At 41.6% G+C, this 18,884-nt stretch overlaps 1 protein-coding gene across 1 annotated transcript in view; it reads right to left on the bottom strand.

Annotated features, from left to right (window-relative positions):
* Positions 1–2,796: 2,796 nt before the first annotated feature.
* Positions 2,797–18,884, bottom strand: part of LHCGR (luteinizing hormone/choriogonadotropin receptor) — a 789,694-nt gene continuing 773,606 nt past the window's right edge. Inside the window, exon 11 of the mRNA XM_085609368.1 lies at positions 2,797–4,262. Coding sequence (XP_085465494.1) covers positions 3,038–4,262 — 1,225 coding nt within the window. The 3' untranslated portion in view covers positions 2,797–3,037. The remainder of the gene's footprint in view (positions 4,263–18,884) is intronic.

The following is an 18,884-nucleotide window of genomic DNA, read 5'->3' as shown; positions in this document are numbered from 1 at the left end:
TTGTTGGGAGCAGGTGGTGAATGGGAAGGCTGCTGTGGAGTGAAATTGCCTGGTATATGATATTTGGAGACAAATTTGCGTTTCAAGGGAAGATCTGCATGGGGTCGAGTTTATGTTGTCAAAAGAGGGAGAACTCGTATGTAGTGGGTGAACAAAGAGCATTGGGAAATGTTTTGAATCCTAATGAGGAAGAGCAAATTTTAATTTTGGATCAGGATGAAACCCAGGGAAGGGTATGTCAATTTCATAAACTGGTTGGAAGTGACTTGGAATGCCTTCCGAAGATTTATGCATAACATTTTTCTTAGAAAGGATGCCATACCCACTGTACACGAGGTGTGTGGTGTAGAATTAGTTCTAAGAGATTCCTTGAAAGTAAAATGTAATAGGTTAACCAAGAATAACATCACTGAACTAATAGAAGCCTATATTTGGGTCCAGTTGTTATTAGATGCACGCTTAATGGTAAGATATAAATGTGTGTGGATCGCAGCAAACTTAATAAAAACATGTGGGTGGATCGTTATCCGCTGCGGAATATGGATGAAATACCAGCCAGTGTGACTGGAGGACGGTATAATTCTACATTACATTTATCTAGTACTTACCATCATATACGGTTGCATCTTGACTCAATGCACTTGACCACAGGGTGCATTTTGTTTTGTGAGTATTTACTTTAGATTAGCATCTGCATCCACAGTATTCATAGGGTCATGCAGCAGTTTTTTGATGATGTTGAAAATGTGATGTTCTTCCAGTATGATGTGTTGATATGGGCAGCAAGTAAGGAAGGTAATGATAAATTCTTGAAGAAAGTACTGAATGTCTTGAAAGAAGCAGGACTGACTGTGGAGATTTGATCATTTAAATTTGCGGTTGAAGAAGTGAGTATTTGAGACATAGCATTTCCAGATCTGGCATAAGTTCAAAAGTTAAACTTATGGAGGCTATTGAGTACCATGTACCCAAGATAAGGATCAGTTCAGATCTTTTTGGATCTAGCAGAATACTATGCCAAATTTGTTGATAATTTCCCTGATAAAGTTCCACCAATGAGACTTTTAATGAAACAAGGTCAGAAGTTTGAGTGGACGCATAATGGCAAAAAGCGTTTGATTTGGTGAAAGAAGGTACAGTGAATGTTGTGGGTCTCAAGCCATTCGTTGCACTTGAGAGCACCTTTGTGGACACGAGTGCCAGCATGCATGTTTGGGTGCAGTGTTAATTCAGATAAACAAGGGTAATGGAAGAATAGTAGATTTTGCTTCTAGAACTTTGAGAGATGTGGAAATAAATTACACCACCATATAGAAAGAAGTGGTACCATGCTGGTGGTGTGTGCAACATTTTTGGAACTATGTGTGGGGTATTGAGTTTTAGGACAGTTCATAAACCTCTGATAGATTTATTTACTACCAACGGAGCTATAGAGTTTGAGGACAGTACCAGCTTCAAGAATTTTCTTTTGTCCTAAATATGTACCTGGGATTAATAATTTCAGTGTTGACTGTTTTTCTCAATTGCCGGTACAAGCGGGTGATTTTGAGCAGGAAGAGGACTGGATGGTTGCTGTTGTGAAGTGTGATTGTTTGAAAGCCATATTGGAGGAGGAATGGAAACTGACTTTGTCTAAGGATGCTGTTATGCAAAAGATCATTGAGTTTTTGCTATAACGTTGGTCATCATTTTGTGGGGAGATACTGGAAGTGATTGATTATAAGTCTATATGGAATGACTCTTATCAAAGAGATATTTTGAGAAGCAGTAACAGATTGTTGGTTCTATTGGAGCTGCGTGGTAGGATATTGGGAATCTGGCTTCGCTGACAACAGAGGGAGCAGGAGCACTCCCTCCCTACTTCGCATGATGCTTTGACCCGCCCTCTAGGCCTGGCCAAACCATCATGTGCACTTGTCATGTTCTCCATTTGGCTGTGCTACACAGCCCTGTGGAGAACATGCCCAGCCTCCCCAGGCACTATCACGACGCTGCTCCTGCAGCGTTTTGATTTGGCTGGCAGAGTCCAGAAGCTTTGGTGCTTCTGGTACTTCTTCCAGCAGAGAAGGAGACGGAGGAGAGGCGAGATAGGGGCGTGTAGTGGAGGTGGCAAAAAAGGTAGGTTAATTTTTTTATTTTTTCATTCCTTCCCCGGTCCTTACACCCCTGTTCACAGGCGGCCACCACTGGTTATTTGGAGTTCAATTAGTGAATGACGTTTCGAATGACGTTTCAATACCCTTGCTAAAGATGGAAAATATTGAAGTCAGTTTTCAGTTTTGGGATACCTTGAGATGTGTTCAGTATTCCTCCAGAAATTTGAAATGGCTCAGTTTTTTTTAACTATGCTTCGCAAAAGAATTTGGGCAAAACCAGTGGCTTGGCTTTCACATTATAAAGGCGGAACCTGTTGGCTTTGTCAGTGATTGTTGTATGATTGTACCACATGTTCAGATGAGTCAACCTGTTGTTTCTCATGAGTTATTTATCATATTTTGACAGGAAGGCAGTAACTGCACTATTATGTAAAAATATGTACTTCTATACTACAGATAGTTTAACGAGTGTACCATTGTTGTGACTTTTGAATTTCCATCCTATTCACCTTACATGCAAACTGATTCAGTGACTTATTTGTGCCTCGGCCTGCAACAGATGAGGTCAACCTGGCACAAGAAACGGCATTGGAATGTTAATATGCAGTGTGTTATTAAGCTTATTTTGCCACGTAGAACACAGCCAATGGCCGCCCATGTATAGTGCATATCAGCACAAGCGTTTTTATATGTACAGAAATTGTAATTTACAGATATTTTTTATTAGCACATAATAACGATTTCCATTTCTTTAAACATAGATACAAAAATAATTTTTACAACATTTACCAACTTAAAAATAAAGTTAGCTATTAAACATCTCAAGTTTACATCTAAAGTAAAAGCACATTATTTTATAATACACTGTTTAAATACTGTGGAGTGTCAATTCCCTGGTTCGACTTTGCAGGTATGAAATTGAAATTCTATGATTCTTTGTATCAGTAGTTATAGTCATCCTTCTTTGCAGTTACTTTTATTGTGGCTGTAGAGTATTGACAGTCGAAGGTTGTCAGATGAATATCTGCTCGAGACGTTTTTTTGGACCCACCACATGAGTGATCAATCTTGCAGTTGGAGGTATAGGCCGAAAAATTGTTTACTCTGTAAAGTTCTGCCTGGGTTTTGCAACACCCAAACCTGCTCATCAAAAGAAAGAAATCTCTACGAAATGCTTTTGTAAAAATTGCATATAAAAACGGGTTTGCACAAGAGTTCACCGGATAAAATAAAACAAGTAAAATTTTAGAGTTTGTCACAGTGATGAGAGGTACTTTAAAAGCAGCAGATATAGCAAAGAATGATATCGGTGCCATACAGGTAAAGTCAGTGAAAATCAATACAGCCATTTTTTTGGCAATTTTTGTATCTTGATTTGTAGTTGTCAGCTCCGGATTTTGAACTGCAATATAAATTTTTATGTAACATGCACAGATAATTATAAAAGCAACAACATTAATGACTAAAGTAAAGATTATATATGCCTGTGACAAAGTGGTTTCTATGTCCATAGGCAGGCATATGCTGACTTTAATGTAATTGCTGACGCCGAACAGGGGCAACAATGCAACTACAAGAGAAAATAACCAACCCCCAAACATAATCATTATGGCATGTCTTAATCTGATTTTTCGATCTAACTGCATTGCGTAAGTGATTGTATGCCATCTTTCTAAAGTAATAACAGTCAATGTGTAAACTGAGAGTTCACTTGAGAAAACTGTGAAAAAGCCAGCAGCACTGCAGCCGCTACCTGTTTGCCAATCAATTGCATGGTTATAGTACTGGTTTTTTGTTTGAGAGTCAACTGAGGCAATAAGCAGCAAATAAAGCCCCATGCAAAAATCTGCAAAAGATAGGTTGCACATTAGAAAACGTGGTACTGTGAGTTTGTAGTGACTTGTTAGCAAAACGAATAGGACAACTGCATTTCCAGCAATGGCAAGGATACTAATGAACCAAATCATGATCCGAAGAAAGTCGTATCCCATGATATCTTCACAAGGATTAAAAGCATCTGGCTCTGGAATGCATGTAAGCTTTTTAGGATTACATATGTAGTCGTAATCTGCAGGTATCTCGTCATCGAAGTTACTTGATGCAAACGTTTGAGATATATTCTGCTCTTCATACCATGAGGAAAGGTTGAAAAACTCATCCTTAAGCCTGGAATAAAATTAGACATGTTTATAAGAAGATTCCAGGATATATAATTCAAGGATAGATGGTCACAGAATTATTACAATTTGCATCTGTTGTCATTTTTGATACTGCTGATTCCTGCACTGTTGAAATCTTGCATGCTAAATAGTTAATACTAAACCTGTATGACTCTGGGATTGTTATATAGAACTTGGATTTATGGGTGCCTTGAGAATCCATTCAGTCTATGTATTAAATTCTTCCTGCAACAACTGAATGCAATGATTAATGACCCTCCTTCGACTGGAAATTTTAGCAGAATGTATGTCAGTTTTTGAATGGATGATATTGAATAAGGTGTCCTCAGGCACAGGACATGCTTTTAGGATCAATTCAATTGCACAGAATGACTGTTCTATAAGAAGTTTTCTTCTGCTGAATTATTTCACCTGGGCGTCTGTATTGGGTAAGCTCTTGTTACAAATTAATGCCCCTTCGACCTTTTGAGGAGTGCTCAGCATTGAAGCTTACTGTTTGACGTATACACATTTGCTGTTTTCGCTTTCAGATTGTCATCTATGATCAGAGGATTCATCAACCCAAAAAGCATTGATTTTGTTAAGTAGTCTACAAAGAGGATTTTCGCATACTTCGGTTTCCATAGCATGCTTTAATTGCATGACTTTTTAAAAGAAAGTACACCTCGCAAACCAGCAATTGCTCAAGCAATCGGTACAAGAACACGGCTGGAACAGTATCTCAGAGTACGGGTTAGGGATAATCATGATTTTTAATCTACATTTTTCATGGTCACTGCCTCTTTCAAGTAGAATATTGTAAGCTTGACGCTTGTCCCTTAGAGAAAGTTAAAATATCCCTATAGTGACACCAATGATGGGCAACAATGCAAGCATGTAGATGCCGAAGAATTTCTAAAGTCTCAAAGAGGTAACTAGATCCGTATGCACTAGAGCTACCCAACCTGAACACCTTTCAAATGGCATGTGTACAGCTGAAAGGGTGGCTAAATGAGTACAGAAATTCTCCAACAATATCAACTCTTTGCTGGGATGAAATAAGCTATATTAAACCAGTATTGCTTACCCTCTGTATATTTCCTGCTAGGACAATTTTACATCTCATTTTTAAACAATATGTTGTGTATTTATGTTTAATCAAGAATAGAACGCATTAGCGAATTATTTATTTCTCATAATTTGTGATTAGCTCAGCTGGTTCGAGGAGAATGGAAATAAAATTATTTAATTAAGTAAATGACTCAAGGTCCACCTGAGAGCCATACTGAGTGAGTGGAAAACAACTGATGTTATGTAGTATCACAAATGAGGTGCAGGCAGCCCAAGGGGAGTGTGAATGAGATCATGCTGGGCTGCAACTGATATGCGGCCACATCAATGTGAGTGACAATGAGGGGTGTCAGAATGAGATGATAGAGGGCCACCATAAGGTGTTTGTTGACAAGTGAAGTGCTAAATAAGGTCATGCAAGGTTTCAAATTAGATGTGACCAGACTGTGGGGAGGGGAATGAGACTATGGCGACTTTAGTCAACCAGTGAGATGAAGACATACAAGTCATCATTCAGTTTTTTTGGTTCAGGACAGCTTTTCATTGAAAAGGGCATTTTTGATTTATAAATTTGCCCTCTGTTACCAGATTGCCACTAAAAAGCTAAAGATGGCAGTGAAAAAAGATGCGTTTTCCACTTTCAGCCTCCACAGGAAATTTTGCTTGTGCCTTCAGCAAAACCCGTTGGATGGGTTCATGCCAAACTTTGAATGAAAATAGAACTTTTTCAGAAAGCATGCTTTTGTTAGTTTGGCGTTAATCCGTTCAGTAGGTTTGTGAGATGTAAGAGGTTGCCAGGTAGGCTTTAAAGGTTTATTACTTTTGTATGATTCCCATAGGTTGTATTTGAACTTTCTTTCAAATGTGATTGCCAGATGAAAAACTCAGAAGCCCAATTATGTAGATCAGTAATCTCAGATTGTATGAAGCTGGACAATTTCCTAGACATCCCTTGGCTTAAAACTGTTTTAGGGATTCAAAAGTTTAGATATCCCAGCTCTTTATCATACCCCACCTTTTCGTCATTGGTTTCCTCAGCACACATAAAAAAAACCTTTTTATCAATGTGCGTAAAAAGCACGGCTGGACGATAGCCAGAAAGAGTGCGGAGTTAATCTTCAGGCTCCACTATTACGCCCAGCACTTCACTTACAGTTTATTGTAGATGAAAGACAGAAGCTTCTACTCACAAGGTTTCGTCTACAAATCATACACTTTTTGGTGACTTACCGCTCCAAAGGTACCTGGTTTTCATTATTACCTCTCTGTCATTGTGACATCCCTGCTGAACAGAGCTCTTTGCACTTTACATTATTTTGCACATTTTATCTACATCAAAGTAGGCAGTTCTTGTGCCCCATATTGTGTGCTTTGGACTCAAGATCTCACACAGCAGCCTTTTCTTACTTGCAGTGTCTGGGAAATAAAACTGTAATTATCACTGATTTAAATTATATCTTAAGTTCCCTGAAGCTACGATATAAATATTGAAACTTTTTGGTATTGTGTTGCGGATATATTATTTAATGGATTCTATCTGAAGTTTTTATGGTGTATTATTTGTATTGTGTATTTTATGATATGAGTTTTATGGCTCGTTAGAGCCGAATAAAGAATTTGAGGATGATGATTGGCAGATGAAAGATTTATTTCTTCCCATTATTTACAAAACTGTGATCTTTTATTTTTTTTAAATCATGATTTTCTCACTGTGAAATAAAACAGCTCCACTACAATTAGGGGTAAGGGGGCACCCTGAGACATGCCCGGCACAGAGAAGTTCTTGCAGTGCACTTGTGTGTGTGTAAGTAATATTATGAAAGCTAAATTAAAATATAACAGGTTCTCCATGATGGTTTTGATTTTTGGTTTTCACACAGCCACCAATTTATACTTATGAAAATAGGCACCATTTTGAGTCCATTTTATTTTTTGGGAGGCACACAACGCACGTCATAAATCTTAGCTCTATACAAATTGATGTATTTAGTCTGAGCTGCCTGTCCTGCCCCGCCTCGCTCTGAAGCAGGAGACAGAAGAGAGGTAGTAAATCAACTTTCTGTAATGTGAGGTCTGATGCAGGGCTTACCTTTCTACAGGCCTTCATTGCCATTGTAGCCTACAGTGGTATCCACTGTAGGCCAGTGACTGTCACCTTCCTAGTTTCGGGCGTCAGATCTCCATCCCTGCGTGGGGCCAGACGTCAGGCATTCACAGGCATAGATCCCACCCTTTCCCATTCAATACATCATAGGACTGGATGCAAGCATGTGCGATTTGGCGCCTTGCCTTCGGTAATGGTAAGGGTTATAATGCTAATGTTGTGTCATGTATATTTTGCTGAGACCCCTGGTTATGCTAACCTCCCTATTGTGACATCCCAGGCCCTGCCTGCAGGATGTTGGCCCCATTAGATGTGTCACTGCTATATTTGTTGCCCCACGAAATTGATCCAAAAGAGAGTAGGGTTTTTGTTCCCTTGTGAAGTTGATTCAAATATCTGAGCCAAGTGCTTATAGTATACAGTTAAACACTGGAAGACGTTAAAACTGGCCCTTTCTTCATGCTCTTTACATTAATGCCAAAAACATGGATTAATTTCCGAACAATTAATGTTAAAACCGTTAAGGTAATGCATGTCAGTGATTTAGCTCCTCTTTTATTTCACATTATACTTCATTTTGCTTTCCCCAAGATTGTTGGCTATGCTATCATTTGTTTCTGTATTTTTTGTGCATCTTATTATTGTTACATAGTGCATACTTTGAGTTGTGCCAGGTGTTTATTAGGGGCTTTGACTGAGCGCTTCGAGGCTGAAGCCGGCAAAGCAGAGTGCCTGTCAGTGGGTTGGCCTCTCTGCAGAACACACAGAACAATGGTCATGTATTCCAGTTGCAATTCTGTGTAAGTGTGTGTGAAGGGGGTACACAGATGTCAAAATATTTACAAGGTGAAAGTAAAAGAAAATAAAGTGCTTAAATGTGAGTGACTGTTGTGTATGTTTGGGGTGGTGAAGTGAGGGAAATGCAAGGAGTTGTATTCGGGAGTGAGTAAAAAGAGGGTGCTGAAAAGGAAAGTGATGAAATTGAAGATGTGCAGGTGGATGAGATGTGTAGAGAAAAATGGTGTACATATTCAACATAAAGCGCACATAACTGAAGGTCAATACTCTTTCGACAGGACTCAATAATATTTAGTTCACATTCTCACACTTTCAGAATTGAAACTTTTCTAATGTTAACTGTAACAAATCATTGTTGTTACTCATTTATCTTAAACATCTAACAGCCATGAACACAGACACTTGTACTGGCAGGTGCTAGGTGTATGTCAGTAGTTGTGTTATATATCTGGATGCAATAACATCTTAGAGAGAAACCAAAATCCCAGTCGGGTGGCATATTATGGAACTCACAGAAATTTATTTTAAATGATCCCTTTTAGTGAGCCCCCACTTTTTCCATCCCAATTAAAGACTTGTCTGCATATATTTCTATATGTCTGATTGCAGCCAGCAGCTGTGGGTGCTTCCTGTAGCCTCGTTAGAGCATTCTCTTCCAAAGTCGATGCCGCATGCAGTGGAAGCACACACTTTAAAGGGCTAGAAGTGGTCATGCAGTACAATTTGTACATTACAGTAATTGTTGAAGGCAGTAAGATATGGGGCAGTTCCTAATGTGTTTAGTACTTTAAGTCTGTATGTTCCCACTGTTTTACACACCTTGCTTTTTCACTAAATTAATTTGCTTTAAAATGAACCATTTGCCAATTTCTTTTTTTCAGGAGGAGGTCCCCCCGCCCTCAGACCCCATGCTTGTCTATGAAGATTGCTCTCTTTGCTTACTACATAAAAGTCAAATACAACTTTTATGCGACACCACTTTCAAATGTCACCAGCCACCACTAAGCATGAGACAGTGCACATCGCTTGGTAAGCTGCATTGTACTTAAACCCTACCAAAACCAGGGGCTGTTTGTTAACTGATAGGAAAGTGGCAAATATCAGAAAAGTCATTTAACGGGATAAAAGCACTGCTATGCGCACCTCATAATTTCTTGACAAGACACATTAATAGGTCTAAATAAATTATACCCTGCAATACATTAGAACCTATCCATCAGGGATTTTTAAAGCGCACTACTCACCCTTGAGGGTCTCAAGGGGCTGGGGAGGGTGTGGACAGCTCCAGTAGGATCATTCGAAGAGCCAGGACATCATGTCCTTCCTGAATTGGTGCAGTGTCGGGCTCCATTGGAGGTGAAGGGGGAGTTTGTTCCAGGTCTTGGCTGTGAGGTAGAAGAATCTTCCACCTGGTCTGGTCCTGTAGATGCAAGGGATGGTGGCTAGGGAGACGTCGGCTGAGTGGAGTTTCTCTTGGGGGCGTGGAAAGAGATTCTGTAGTTGAGGTATTGTGGTCCGGTGTTGTGGAGGGCCCTGTAGGCGTGTGTGAGCAGCTTGAAGGTTAGTCTTTTTTCGACGGGGGCCAGTGGAGGTCGCACTGGTATAAGGTGATGTGGTTGACCTGTGGGATATAAAGGATTAGTTTGGCTGTAGCGTTCTGGGTGGTCTGGAGTTTGTGGAGGAGTTTTTTGTTGATTCCGGCATAGAGGGCGTTGCCGTGGGCTAGTCTGCTGGTGATGAGTGCGTGAGGGACTGTTTTTCTGGATACGGGGGATCCACTTGACCGTCTTGAGTAGTATGCGGAGGGTGTTGAAGCATGCGGAGGAGACAGCATTGATATGAATGAATAAATATAAAATTTATAGAGCGCTAACTTAGCCCAAGGGCATCAAAACGCTATAGCAGAACAATGTGCGGACAAGACAGAAGCACACTCAGACAGGGGTAGTTGTAAACAACCAGGTCTTTAAAGCTTTGCGAAAAAGGGAATGCTCTACCTGCCCGGAGATTTCTTCCGGGAGGGAATTCCACAACGTAGCTGCAGCTGACGAGAATGCTCTACCTCCCCATTTCATCTTTTTGAACCTTGGTACTATGAGGAGGTTTTTTCTCGCCGACCTAAGCTCCCTAATGGGTATATAGCGCTTAAACATGGATTTGATGCCCTCAGGTCCCAGACCATAGTAGGCATTGTGAGTCAAACAGAAGGTTTTGAAAAGGATTCTGCAATCCGGTGGCAGCCAGTGCAATGTGGAAAGAGAAGCCGATGCTGAGTGGTACTTTGGCAAGTCCATTACCAGCCTGGCAGCGGCATTCTGCACCTGTTGTAGGCGTTGCACAAGTCCCTTGTTAATACCCAAATAAAGAGCGTTAAAATAGTCCAATCTGGATGTTATTACCGCGATGACAGCTTGTTTGCGGGAAGCAAATGATAGGAACTGAGAAATCTTTCTAATGGTTCTGATTAAGCCAAAACAAGTCGACACTGTCTTGTTAATCTGTAAACTCAAAGAAAGGGAATTGTCCACTAGGACTCCTAAATTTTTCCCATGGGAGACAGGACTTGGACAGTTACCTAGCGAGTCCGGCCACCATTTGCTGGACCAGATATCCAAATTATTCCCGAATATTAAAACCTCGGTCTTCTCACCGTTTAACTTCAAGAAGTTTTGCATCATCCACGAGGCGACTGCTTCCATACAGTTTTTGAAATTGGTGGTGGATTCACTAATGCTATGGGTGATGAACACCATAATTTGAGTGTCGTTCACATATGACAACACTTCCAGGCCAGTGGGGCAACGTAAATGTTAAATAACATGGGGCTTAGGGAGGTGCCCTGAGGGACTCCACACAGAAGGGAATTCGGAGCTGAGTAGAAATTGCCCAATTTCACCGTTTGTGTCCGATCTCTAAGAAAGGAAGCGAGGAGCCCCAGAGCCGAACCACCGATCCCTATTTCCCTGAGACGGTGCACAAGTCTCAGTGGAGATAGGGTATCGAATGCTGCAGTAAGGTCGAGCAGGACCAGGAATGTGGTTTGGCCTGCATCCACCTGAGTACGGATGTTGTTAAATACTGCAGTAAGTGCAGTTTCCATACTGTGACAGCTTCTAAAGCCGTGCTGTGAACCATAAAGAATTTGATTGGCCCTTAGATAGGCACTGAGGTGAGAATTTAAGTTCTTTTCTAACATCTTGGCAGGAACTGGCAGAAGAGAAATCGGCCGGTAATTATTTTAGTTCCATAGGGTCCAATGAAGGCTTTTTTAGAAGCGGCCTAATAACTACAGCCTTCCAAGCCATAGGATATTGCCCCTCTGAGATGGCTAGATTCATGACCGTGGTAAGGTGGGGTATAATAGCTTCTCTGCCACTTTTAAGCACCTTTAGGGGACAGTAATCCAAAGGGGATCCAGAGGTGACTCCTTCTAGTAACAGGTCAGTGGTCTCCAATGATATGCTAGGAAACATGAGCAATCTAGGTGTCTCATCCTCAATAGCACTTTTATTCTGATAGATTACGGGCTGAGTGGCTGATTCCTTTTTTAGATTTGATGCTTCCAGCTGGGTATAAGTGTCCGAAATTTTTGTACAGAAAAAAGAAGAAAGTGTATCACAGAGCTCCTGCGAAGCCTCTGAAGAATCTATGACCGTGGGGAGATAAGGGAATTAATAATATTAAAAAGCTCTTTGGGGGATTTATTCGACTCTATTATTTTAGAGTAATATCTTCCCTTTTCCTCCATTATAGCTGCCTTATATTCTTTCAGGCATTGTTTATGCTTCTCTCTGCCTGCGGGTGCTAGATCAGTACGCCATGCCCTCTCCTGTTTCCTACACACCTGTCTCAGCTTTCGAAGTCTGTCGGTAAACCAAGGAGAGGAGGTTTTGTTTCTTGCTGTATAATGTCTTTTTACAGGTGCTAAAGTGTCCATGACCACTAGCAGCTTTTTGGATAATTCTGCTGCAGCCCGAGTAGCATCCAAGTGCTCTGGGAGCTAGAAATTTGTGAGGAGGTTCACAAAAGCCTCTTTACTAATATGATTGAGATTCCTCCTTTCAGCCATTTTCCTATTTTCTAATGGAGCATTGGTTGATGCCAAAATCCTTAAATTAAACGGAATGGCGAAGTGGTCTGACCAGGCGAGTGGAAGAGGCTCTCCCACCTTAATTGGTTCATCATTTGTAATGTAGGATGTGGTCTGCCACATGAGTGGGAGAAGAAACTAGCTGAGTAAACCCCCAGCACTTCATACTTTCCAGCAACATTTGTGTGTCATGACTTAAAATATTATCCAGATGAAAATTAAAATCCGAGAAGTGTAAAATTGGCTCTATCTAAGTAGGGCTCCAGAAGATTACCAAAATCTTGACTGAAAGAGGTCCTAGAGCCAGGTTGGCGATAGCAAAGAACCCCAGTAAAACTTTTTGTGGGATGGGTATTTATGGAAAAATATAACGCCTGGTACTGATCCAGAGAAGAGGTGAGTGGTTCTGAACGACAGATGAATGTGTCCTTCTGCAGAATACCCAACCCTCCACCCCGTCGTCCTATCCTATCAAATCTAGCTAAACTATAGCCAGCAGGGATTGCTTCTACTAGATCGGGGCCTGAGCAATCATTGGTCCAAGTTTCTGTTAGGAACACCCAATCCGGCTTTCGTAAGGAAACAAAATCTTTAAAGGCCACTTTGTTTTTAATTAATGATCTAACATTAATGAGGCAGCCAAGGATCAACTCCTCAGAGGGGGGCGGGGTAGTTATGTCCTTATTAGTAACAGCGCACTCCCCTTCTGACCAGACAGGACAATGACCACAGAAGGAGCAGTCCGGAAAACCATTCCTGACAAGGCTTTTCGGGTCCAGTGTATGGTAACATGGAGTTTCAGCCTTACAAAGATCTAGGAGTTCTTTTTGAGAGTACGTAATCCCTACCTTTGGAGCTGGCAGGAAAATACCAGCATCCCTGGCGGAAGGCGCGGTCTTGGCGCGGACGGGCGCAGACGGGCTTGCCTTTGGCGCGCGTCCTCTGCGCGGCGGACAGGGCATGCTATTTAAATAGTTTTCGCGCACTAGAGCGCTGACCGCCTGTCTCCGCCCCACTCCAGACGGAAAAGGAGTAGGGAGACCGCCTGCACCCTCCACAGCGAACGGAAAAACACGCGGTGGACCGGGGTGCGGGCGGAAGCACACACAGCGCTACCAGGAAGTCGGGAATCAAAAAAGTAAGAGCAATGCAAGTTAAAACAAATTGTGCAAGTTGCTCGATGAAAATCAAAATTATGGTATTAGCACCACAATTAGTTGTTGCATTTTAAAAGGTTTAAAACACAATATGCCCCAACAAGTTTAAAACACAGAATGCCCCCAACAAATGTTGTCTCTGCGTGAGCTAGCTTGCCTACACACGTCCGCTGCGTGGCAGACAGGGCATGCTATTTAAATAGTTTTCGCGCACTAGAGCGCTGACCGCCTGTCTCCGCCCCCCTCCAGCCGGAAAAGGAGTAGGGAGACCGCCTGCACCCTCCACAGCAAATGGGAAAACCTGCGGTGGACCGGGTGCGGGTGGAAACACGCACAGTGCTACCAGGAAGTCAGCAATCAAAAAAGTAAGAGCAATGTAAGTTAAAACAAATTGTGTAAGTTGCTCGAAAATCAAAATTACGGTATTAGCACCACAATTAGTTGTTAAATTTTAAAAGGTTTAAAACACAATGGGACACATGCATCAACAATGCCAATTGCGATTCCTTATTAGCGAAAAATAAGGAATCGCTAATAAGGAATAGCAAAAGGCTATGCATGTAGGAATCGCTATTCAAATAGCGATTCCTTAACTTTCCTTAATTGCGACTAGCAATTAAGGAATGCCGTCCCAATCATTCCTATGGGCCAACAGGCCCATAGGAATGAATTGGAGATTGCATGAGCAAATTGCGAGTACCAGTAGGTTCTCGCAAATTGCTCATGCAATTTCAAGGGTGCAAGGGTGTGAAAATGACACCCTATTGCACCCCTGAAATTGATATGTGCACATATGTAGCACACACACATGCTCTAAGGGCATGTGTGTGCGCAACATGAAACTTTGAAAAATGCACAAAAGTGCATTTTTCAAACTTTTAGCAAATTACCATGCAGTTCATCTTCATGGTAATTTGCTCACCCTATTAGCGAATTCGCAATTTTTTTAACTTTCATGCATTGCATTTAAGGAATCTCAATTTGGGATTCCTTAAATGCAATCGCAATTTAAGGAATCGCTATTTAAGGATTCCTTAAATAGCGATTTTTGTATTTGGGTTGATGCATTGGGATTAGGTTTTATTTACTCGCTAACGGGTGTTATTAGCGATTCGGTATTTTACCGACTGGATTTTGGCTTGATGCATGAGGCTGAATATGCCCCAACAAGTTTAAAACACAGAATGGCCCCAACAAATCTTGTCTCTGCATGAGCTAGCTTGCCTACACGCGTCCCTTGGCGATTCATAGTGAGTGATGAGTCCAGTTTGATGCCAAGGTTGAGTGCATGGTCCGTTGTGGTGGGTGGGTTTCCGAGGATGTAGAGCAACCAGGTGTCGTCCCATGCAGAGGGGGTGGGACCGAGGATGAAGACTTCTGTTTTTTCCAAGTTGAGTTTCAGACAGCTGTTCTTCATCCAGGTGGTGACAGATTTCATTCCTTCTTGGAAATTGTGCATGGTGAAGGAGAGGATCAGCTTGGTGTCATTGGTGTAGAAGACAATGTGGAGCCCCTGGTTTCTGACGATAGTAAACGTTGAAGAGGGTGGAGCTGAGGGAGAATCCTTGGGGGACTCCACATCTGATCTCTGTTGGTTCTGAGAGGAAGGGCAGGAGTATATTCTCTGAGATGGTTCTAGGATTTTCCCTGCCTGCATTACAGCGATAGAGTGGCATGAGTGCTATGTTTTCACTTTGCAAAAGCTAAGTCACTGACATTAACTGAGCTTTCCAAGAACACAGACGAAGCATTTTGCAGCACCAGTTATACCAACTGAAAGAAGGCACTAGAAAGGTTCAAAAAGCATCAGAACAGTTATGCTCATTCATATGCACTGAGTCAACTAGCACAGTATAGAAGAGGCCAACCAATCAATCAACAGTTATCACATCAAGTCCAACAACAACAGAAAGAAGCCTGGCTTGTCTTAACAAAATATTTTATACCATAGCTCTTCTGGTGAAACAAGGCCTTGCACTTCAAGGTCATGATGACAGCGATGGGGATTTCCGTCAATTTCTAAGGGCACGAGTAGAGGATGTACCTTCCTTGAAACTGTGGATTACAGCATATCGAACAGAATATTTCAACCCAGATATCCAAAATAAAGTTCTTCAGTTATTGTCCCATGCAATTTTGCATCAAACTTTTAAAAATATTGGTGACAATCCATATGCAGTAATTCTTGATTGGCACACTGGATATATCTGGTCAGGAACAAGAAAGCATTTGTATTTGTTACAGTAACCAATATTTGTACCCTTGTAAGCATTTTACTGGACTGTATCAGGCTCTATAAGTACTGCAGCTTCTGTAATGTTTCAATATTGCCATACAAGAACACCAGCAAACTATATCCAGGCTACTAGCTGCTGTGAATGTAGCAAAAAGTGCAATACTAAAGCTTTGTAGTGATGAGTCATTTGACAGTCTGCTCGATACCAATAACCACATGACTGCTAAGTACCATCTTAATGCCATTGAATGATGAAGGAGCAGCAGAAACTTTTCATCCTGCAACCGTCAGGGACTACTATCGCTCTCAGTATTTTGAATTTTTAGATACAGTTTCTCTTCATCTCGCTCAGCGTTTTGACCAGGAAGGCATTCAAACATGTAAAAAACTTGAGTAGGTGCTTTTAACAGGCAATGGCATTGATTCTCTTGCTCAGTACAAAGAAACTGACCCTTTGCTGCTCTCAACTCAGTTAACTATATTATCAAGTATGTTGAATTACTCTTCAGTCCCGGAACTGGCAGACATAGTCTGAAAAATGTTTCCAAGAGGGAGAGAAAGCTTCTTTTTCATAGGTGTAGAAGCTACTCCAGATTCTTTTGGTTATTCTAGCATCTTCTTGTGAGGCTGAGAGAAGCTTCAGTGGTCTCTGCTGACTGAAAACGTGGCTAAGGTCAACTATGTCCCAGAAAAGACTTAACCATGTTGCTATATGCAACATACATAACATAAACCTCTGCACTGAACGGCGCAAGAAAGTATTTGGCTTTGCAAATAAAGTTTATAATTTTATTATAGATTCATGCAACAAGAAACAACAATTTCTAATTATTTCAGTTGGATTTTGAGGTTTAGGAATGTCGCTAAGAGCATTTAGTTTATTCTTCCTTCTTTTCGTCCCACTGTTGCTTGCTTGATACATGAAGATGCAAAATTCATAAACATGTTGTTTCACATTTGGTTTTATTGCTTTTGTGAATGTGAATAACAATAAAGCAAACTTACAAACTGTGACCACATGACTGCCTTTATCAATAATTCACTTTAAAACAATGCAATTGTATTAGTTTAACTGGGCATGCGGTTCTCACACAACAGGCGATTCGTATAAGGTCACTTGAAAGTCCACAAGGTTGTCCCTGTCCCCCCCAGAAATGTACTGTCTCCTACACCCCTTAGTAGTACCATAAAAAAAAGGTATTCCAACACAACCTGGAATCCGCTATATGATCTGAGACCGAGGCCAGTCAAGCCCACCAGGCGCCAGCGATTATGCTGGCATTTTTATACATAGGGGTGGGGGCTGCCCATAATGGTCATCCCAATGTCCCCACCCCCCAAAAAAATAGCCTTAGTCTTTCTGCCCCCTTGTGGGCATATCAGGGTAATAGCCCCTGATTCTCCCCTCCCCAGGTCAGCAGAAAGCCCACTAGGCACTGACTGTTTTTTTGGAATGTGCCTACCTGTGGATTTTGGGTCCTAGCGCACCTGGCACCCAAGAAAACCTAACAAACCTATACATTTTTTACAACTAGCCGCCCAGGGGAATCCAGGATGTAGTGACTTGTGTGGCTCTCACTAAGTTCTGTTACCCAGAATCTCTTGCAAGCATCACACTTTGTAAAACATCTGCACAGATCCACAAGCTTCCACCCACCCCGCTTTCCCCAGAGTCTTCCGATAAAAATTATACCTCACTTGTGTGGGTAGGCTTAGTGTCCGCGACAGGAAACAACTAAACCGCAACGTTGACACACCACGTTTTTACATTGAAAACTGTACCTTTTTTCGGCAAAGTGCCTAGCTGTAGATTTTGAACCATAGCTCTGCCAGCACCTACGGAAACCTAATAAACCTACACATTTTTGAAAACTAGACATCCCAGGGAAGCCAGGATTGAGTGACTTGTGTGGCTCTCACCAGGTTCTGTTACCCAGAATCCCTTGCAAACCTCCAGCTTTGTAAAAAAGAAAATAACACATTTTCCTCATATTTCTGTGATGGAAAGTTCTGGCATCTGCATGGATGACCAAAAATTCCTCCCATCCTGCATTCCCCAAAGTCTTCCGAGAAAAAAGTTACCTCAATTGTGTGGGTAGGCCTAGAGCCCTTGACAGGAAGCGGCGCAAAACGCAACATGGACACACCACATTTTTACAGTGAAAACTGACCTTTTTTTTTGCAAAGTGCCTAGCTGTAGATTGTGAACCCAAGCCCTGTCGGCATCTAAGGAAACCTAACAAATCTATACATTTTTTAAAACTAGATACCCAGGGGAATCCAGGATGGGGTGACTTGTGTGGCTCTCACCAGGTTCTCTTACCCAGAATCCCTTGCAAACCTCAAACTTTGTCCAAAAAAAGAAATTCTTATCACATTTCTGTGATGGAAAGTTCTGGAGTCTACGTGGATCCACAAACTTCCACCCACCCCGCATTTCCTAATGACAAGAGACCCTGGTGAGAGTCCGACAAGTCACCCCATCCCTGAATTTCCCTGGGTGTCCACTTTAAAAAAATGTATAGGTTTTCTAGGTTTCCCTTGCAAAAAAAGGGTCAGTTTTCATTGTGAAAATGTGGTTTGTCCACGTTGCATTTTAGGCCATTTCCGGTCGCTGGCACTAGGACTACCCACACAAGTTAAGTACCATTTTAACGGAAGACTTTGGGGAATGTGGTGTGGGTGGAATTTTGTGGATCCACGCGGATTCCAGAACCTTCCATCACAGAAATGTGAGGAAAATGTGTTTCTTTGACAAAGTTTGAGGTTTGCCAGGGTTTCTGGGTAACAGAACCTGGTGAGAGCCACACAAGTCACCTCATCCTGGATTCCCTTGGGTGTCTAGTTTTCAAAAATGTATAGGTTTGCTAGGTTTCCCTAGGTGCCGGCAGAGCTAGGGTTGAAAATCTACAGCTAGGCACTTTGAAAAAAAAGGGTCAGTTTTCACTGTAAAAATCTGGTATGTTTCCTTCCGCAGGCACTAGACCTACCCACTCAAGTGAGGAACCATTTTTATTTGGACACTTAGGGGAACACAGAATTTTAGAGCAACTGTTATTACCTATTGACTTTCGATGCATTTATGCCTCTCAAATCTAAGACAATGTGTAAAAAAGAAGTCACTTTGAAAAATGTCCTATAATTCACATGCTACTATGGCTACCCACAATTTC

Source organism: Triturus cristatus, chromosome 6 (genome assembly GCF_964204655.1).
Source record: "Triturus cristatus chromosome 6, aTriCri1.1, whole genome shotgun sequence".
Taxonomy (NCBI): Eukaryota; Metazoa; Chordata; class Amphibia; order Caudata; family Salamandridae; genus Triturus; species Triturus cristatus.
This window is presented reverse-complemented; position numbering and strand designations above follow the sequence as displayed.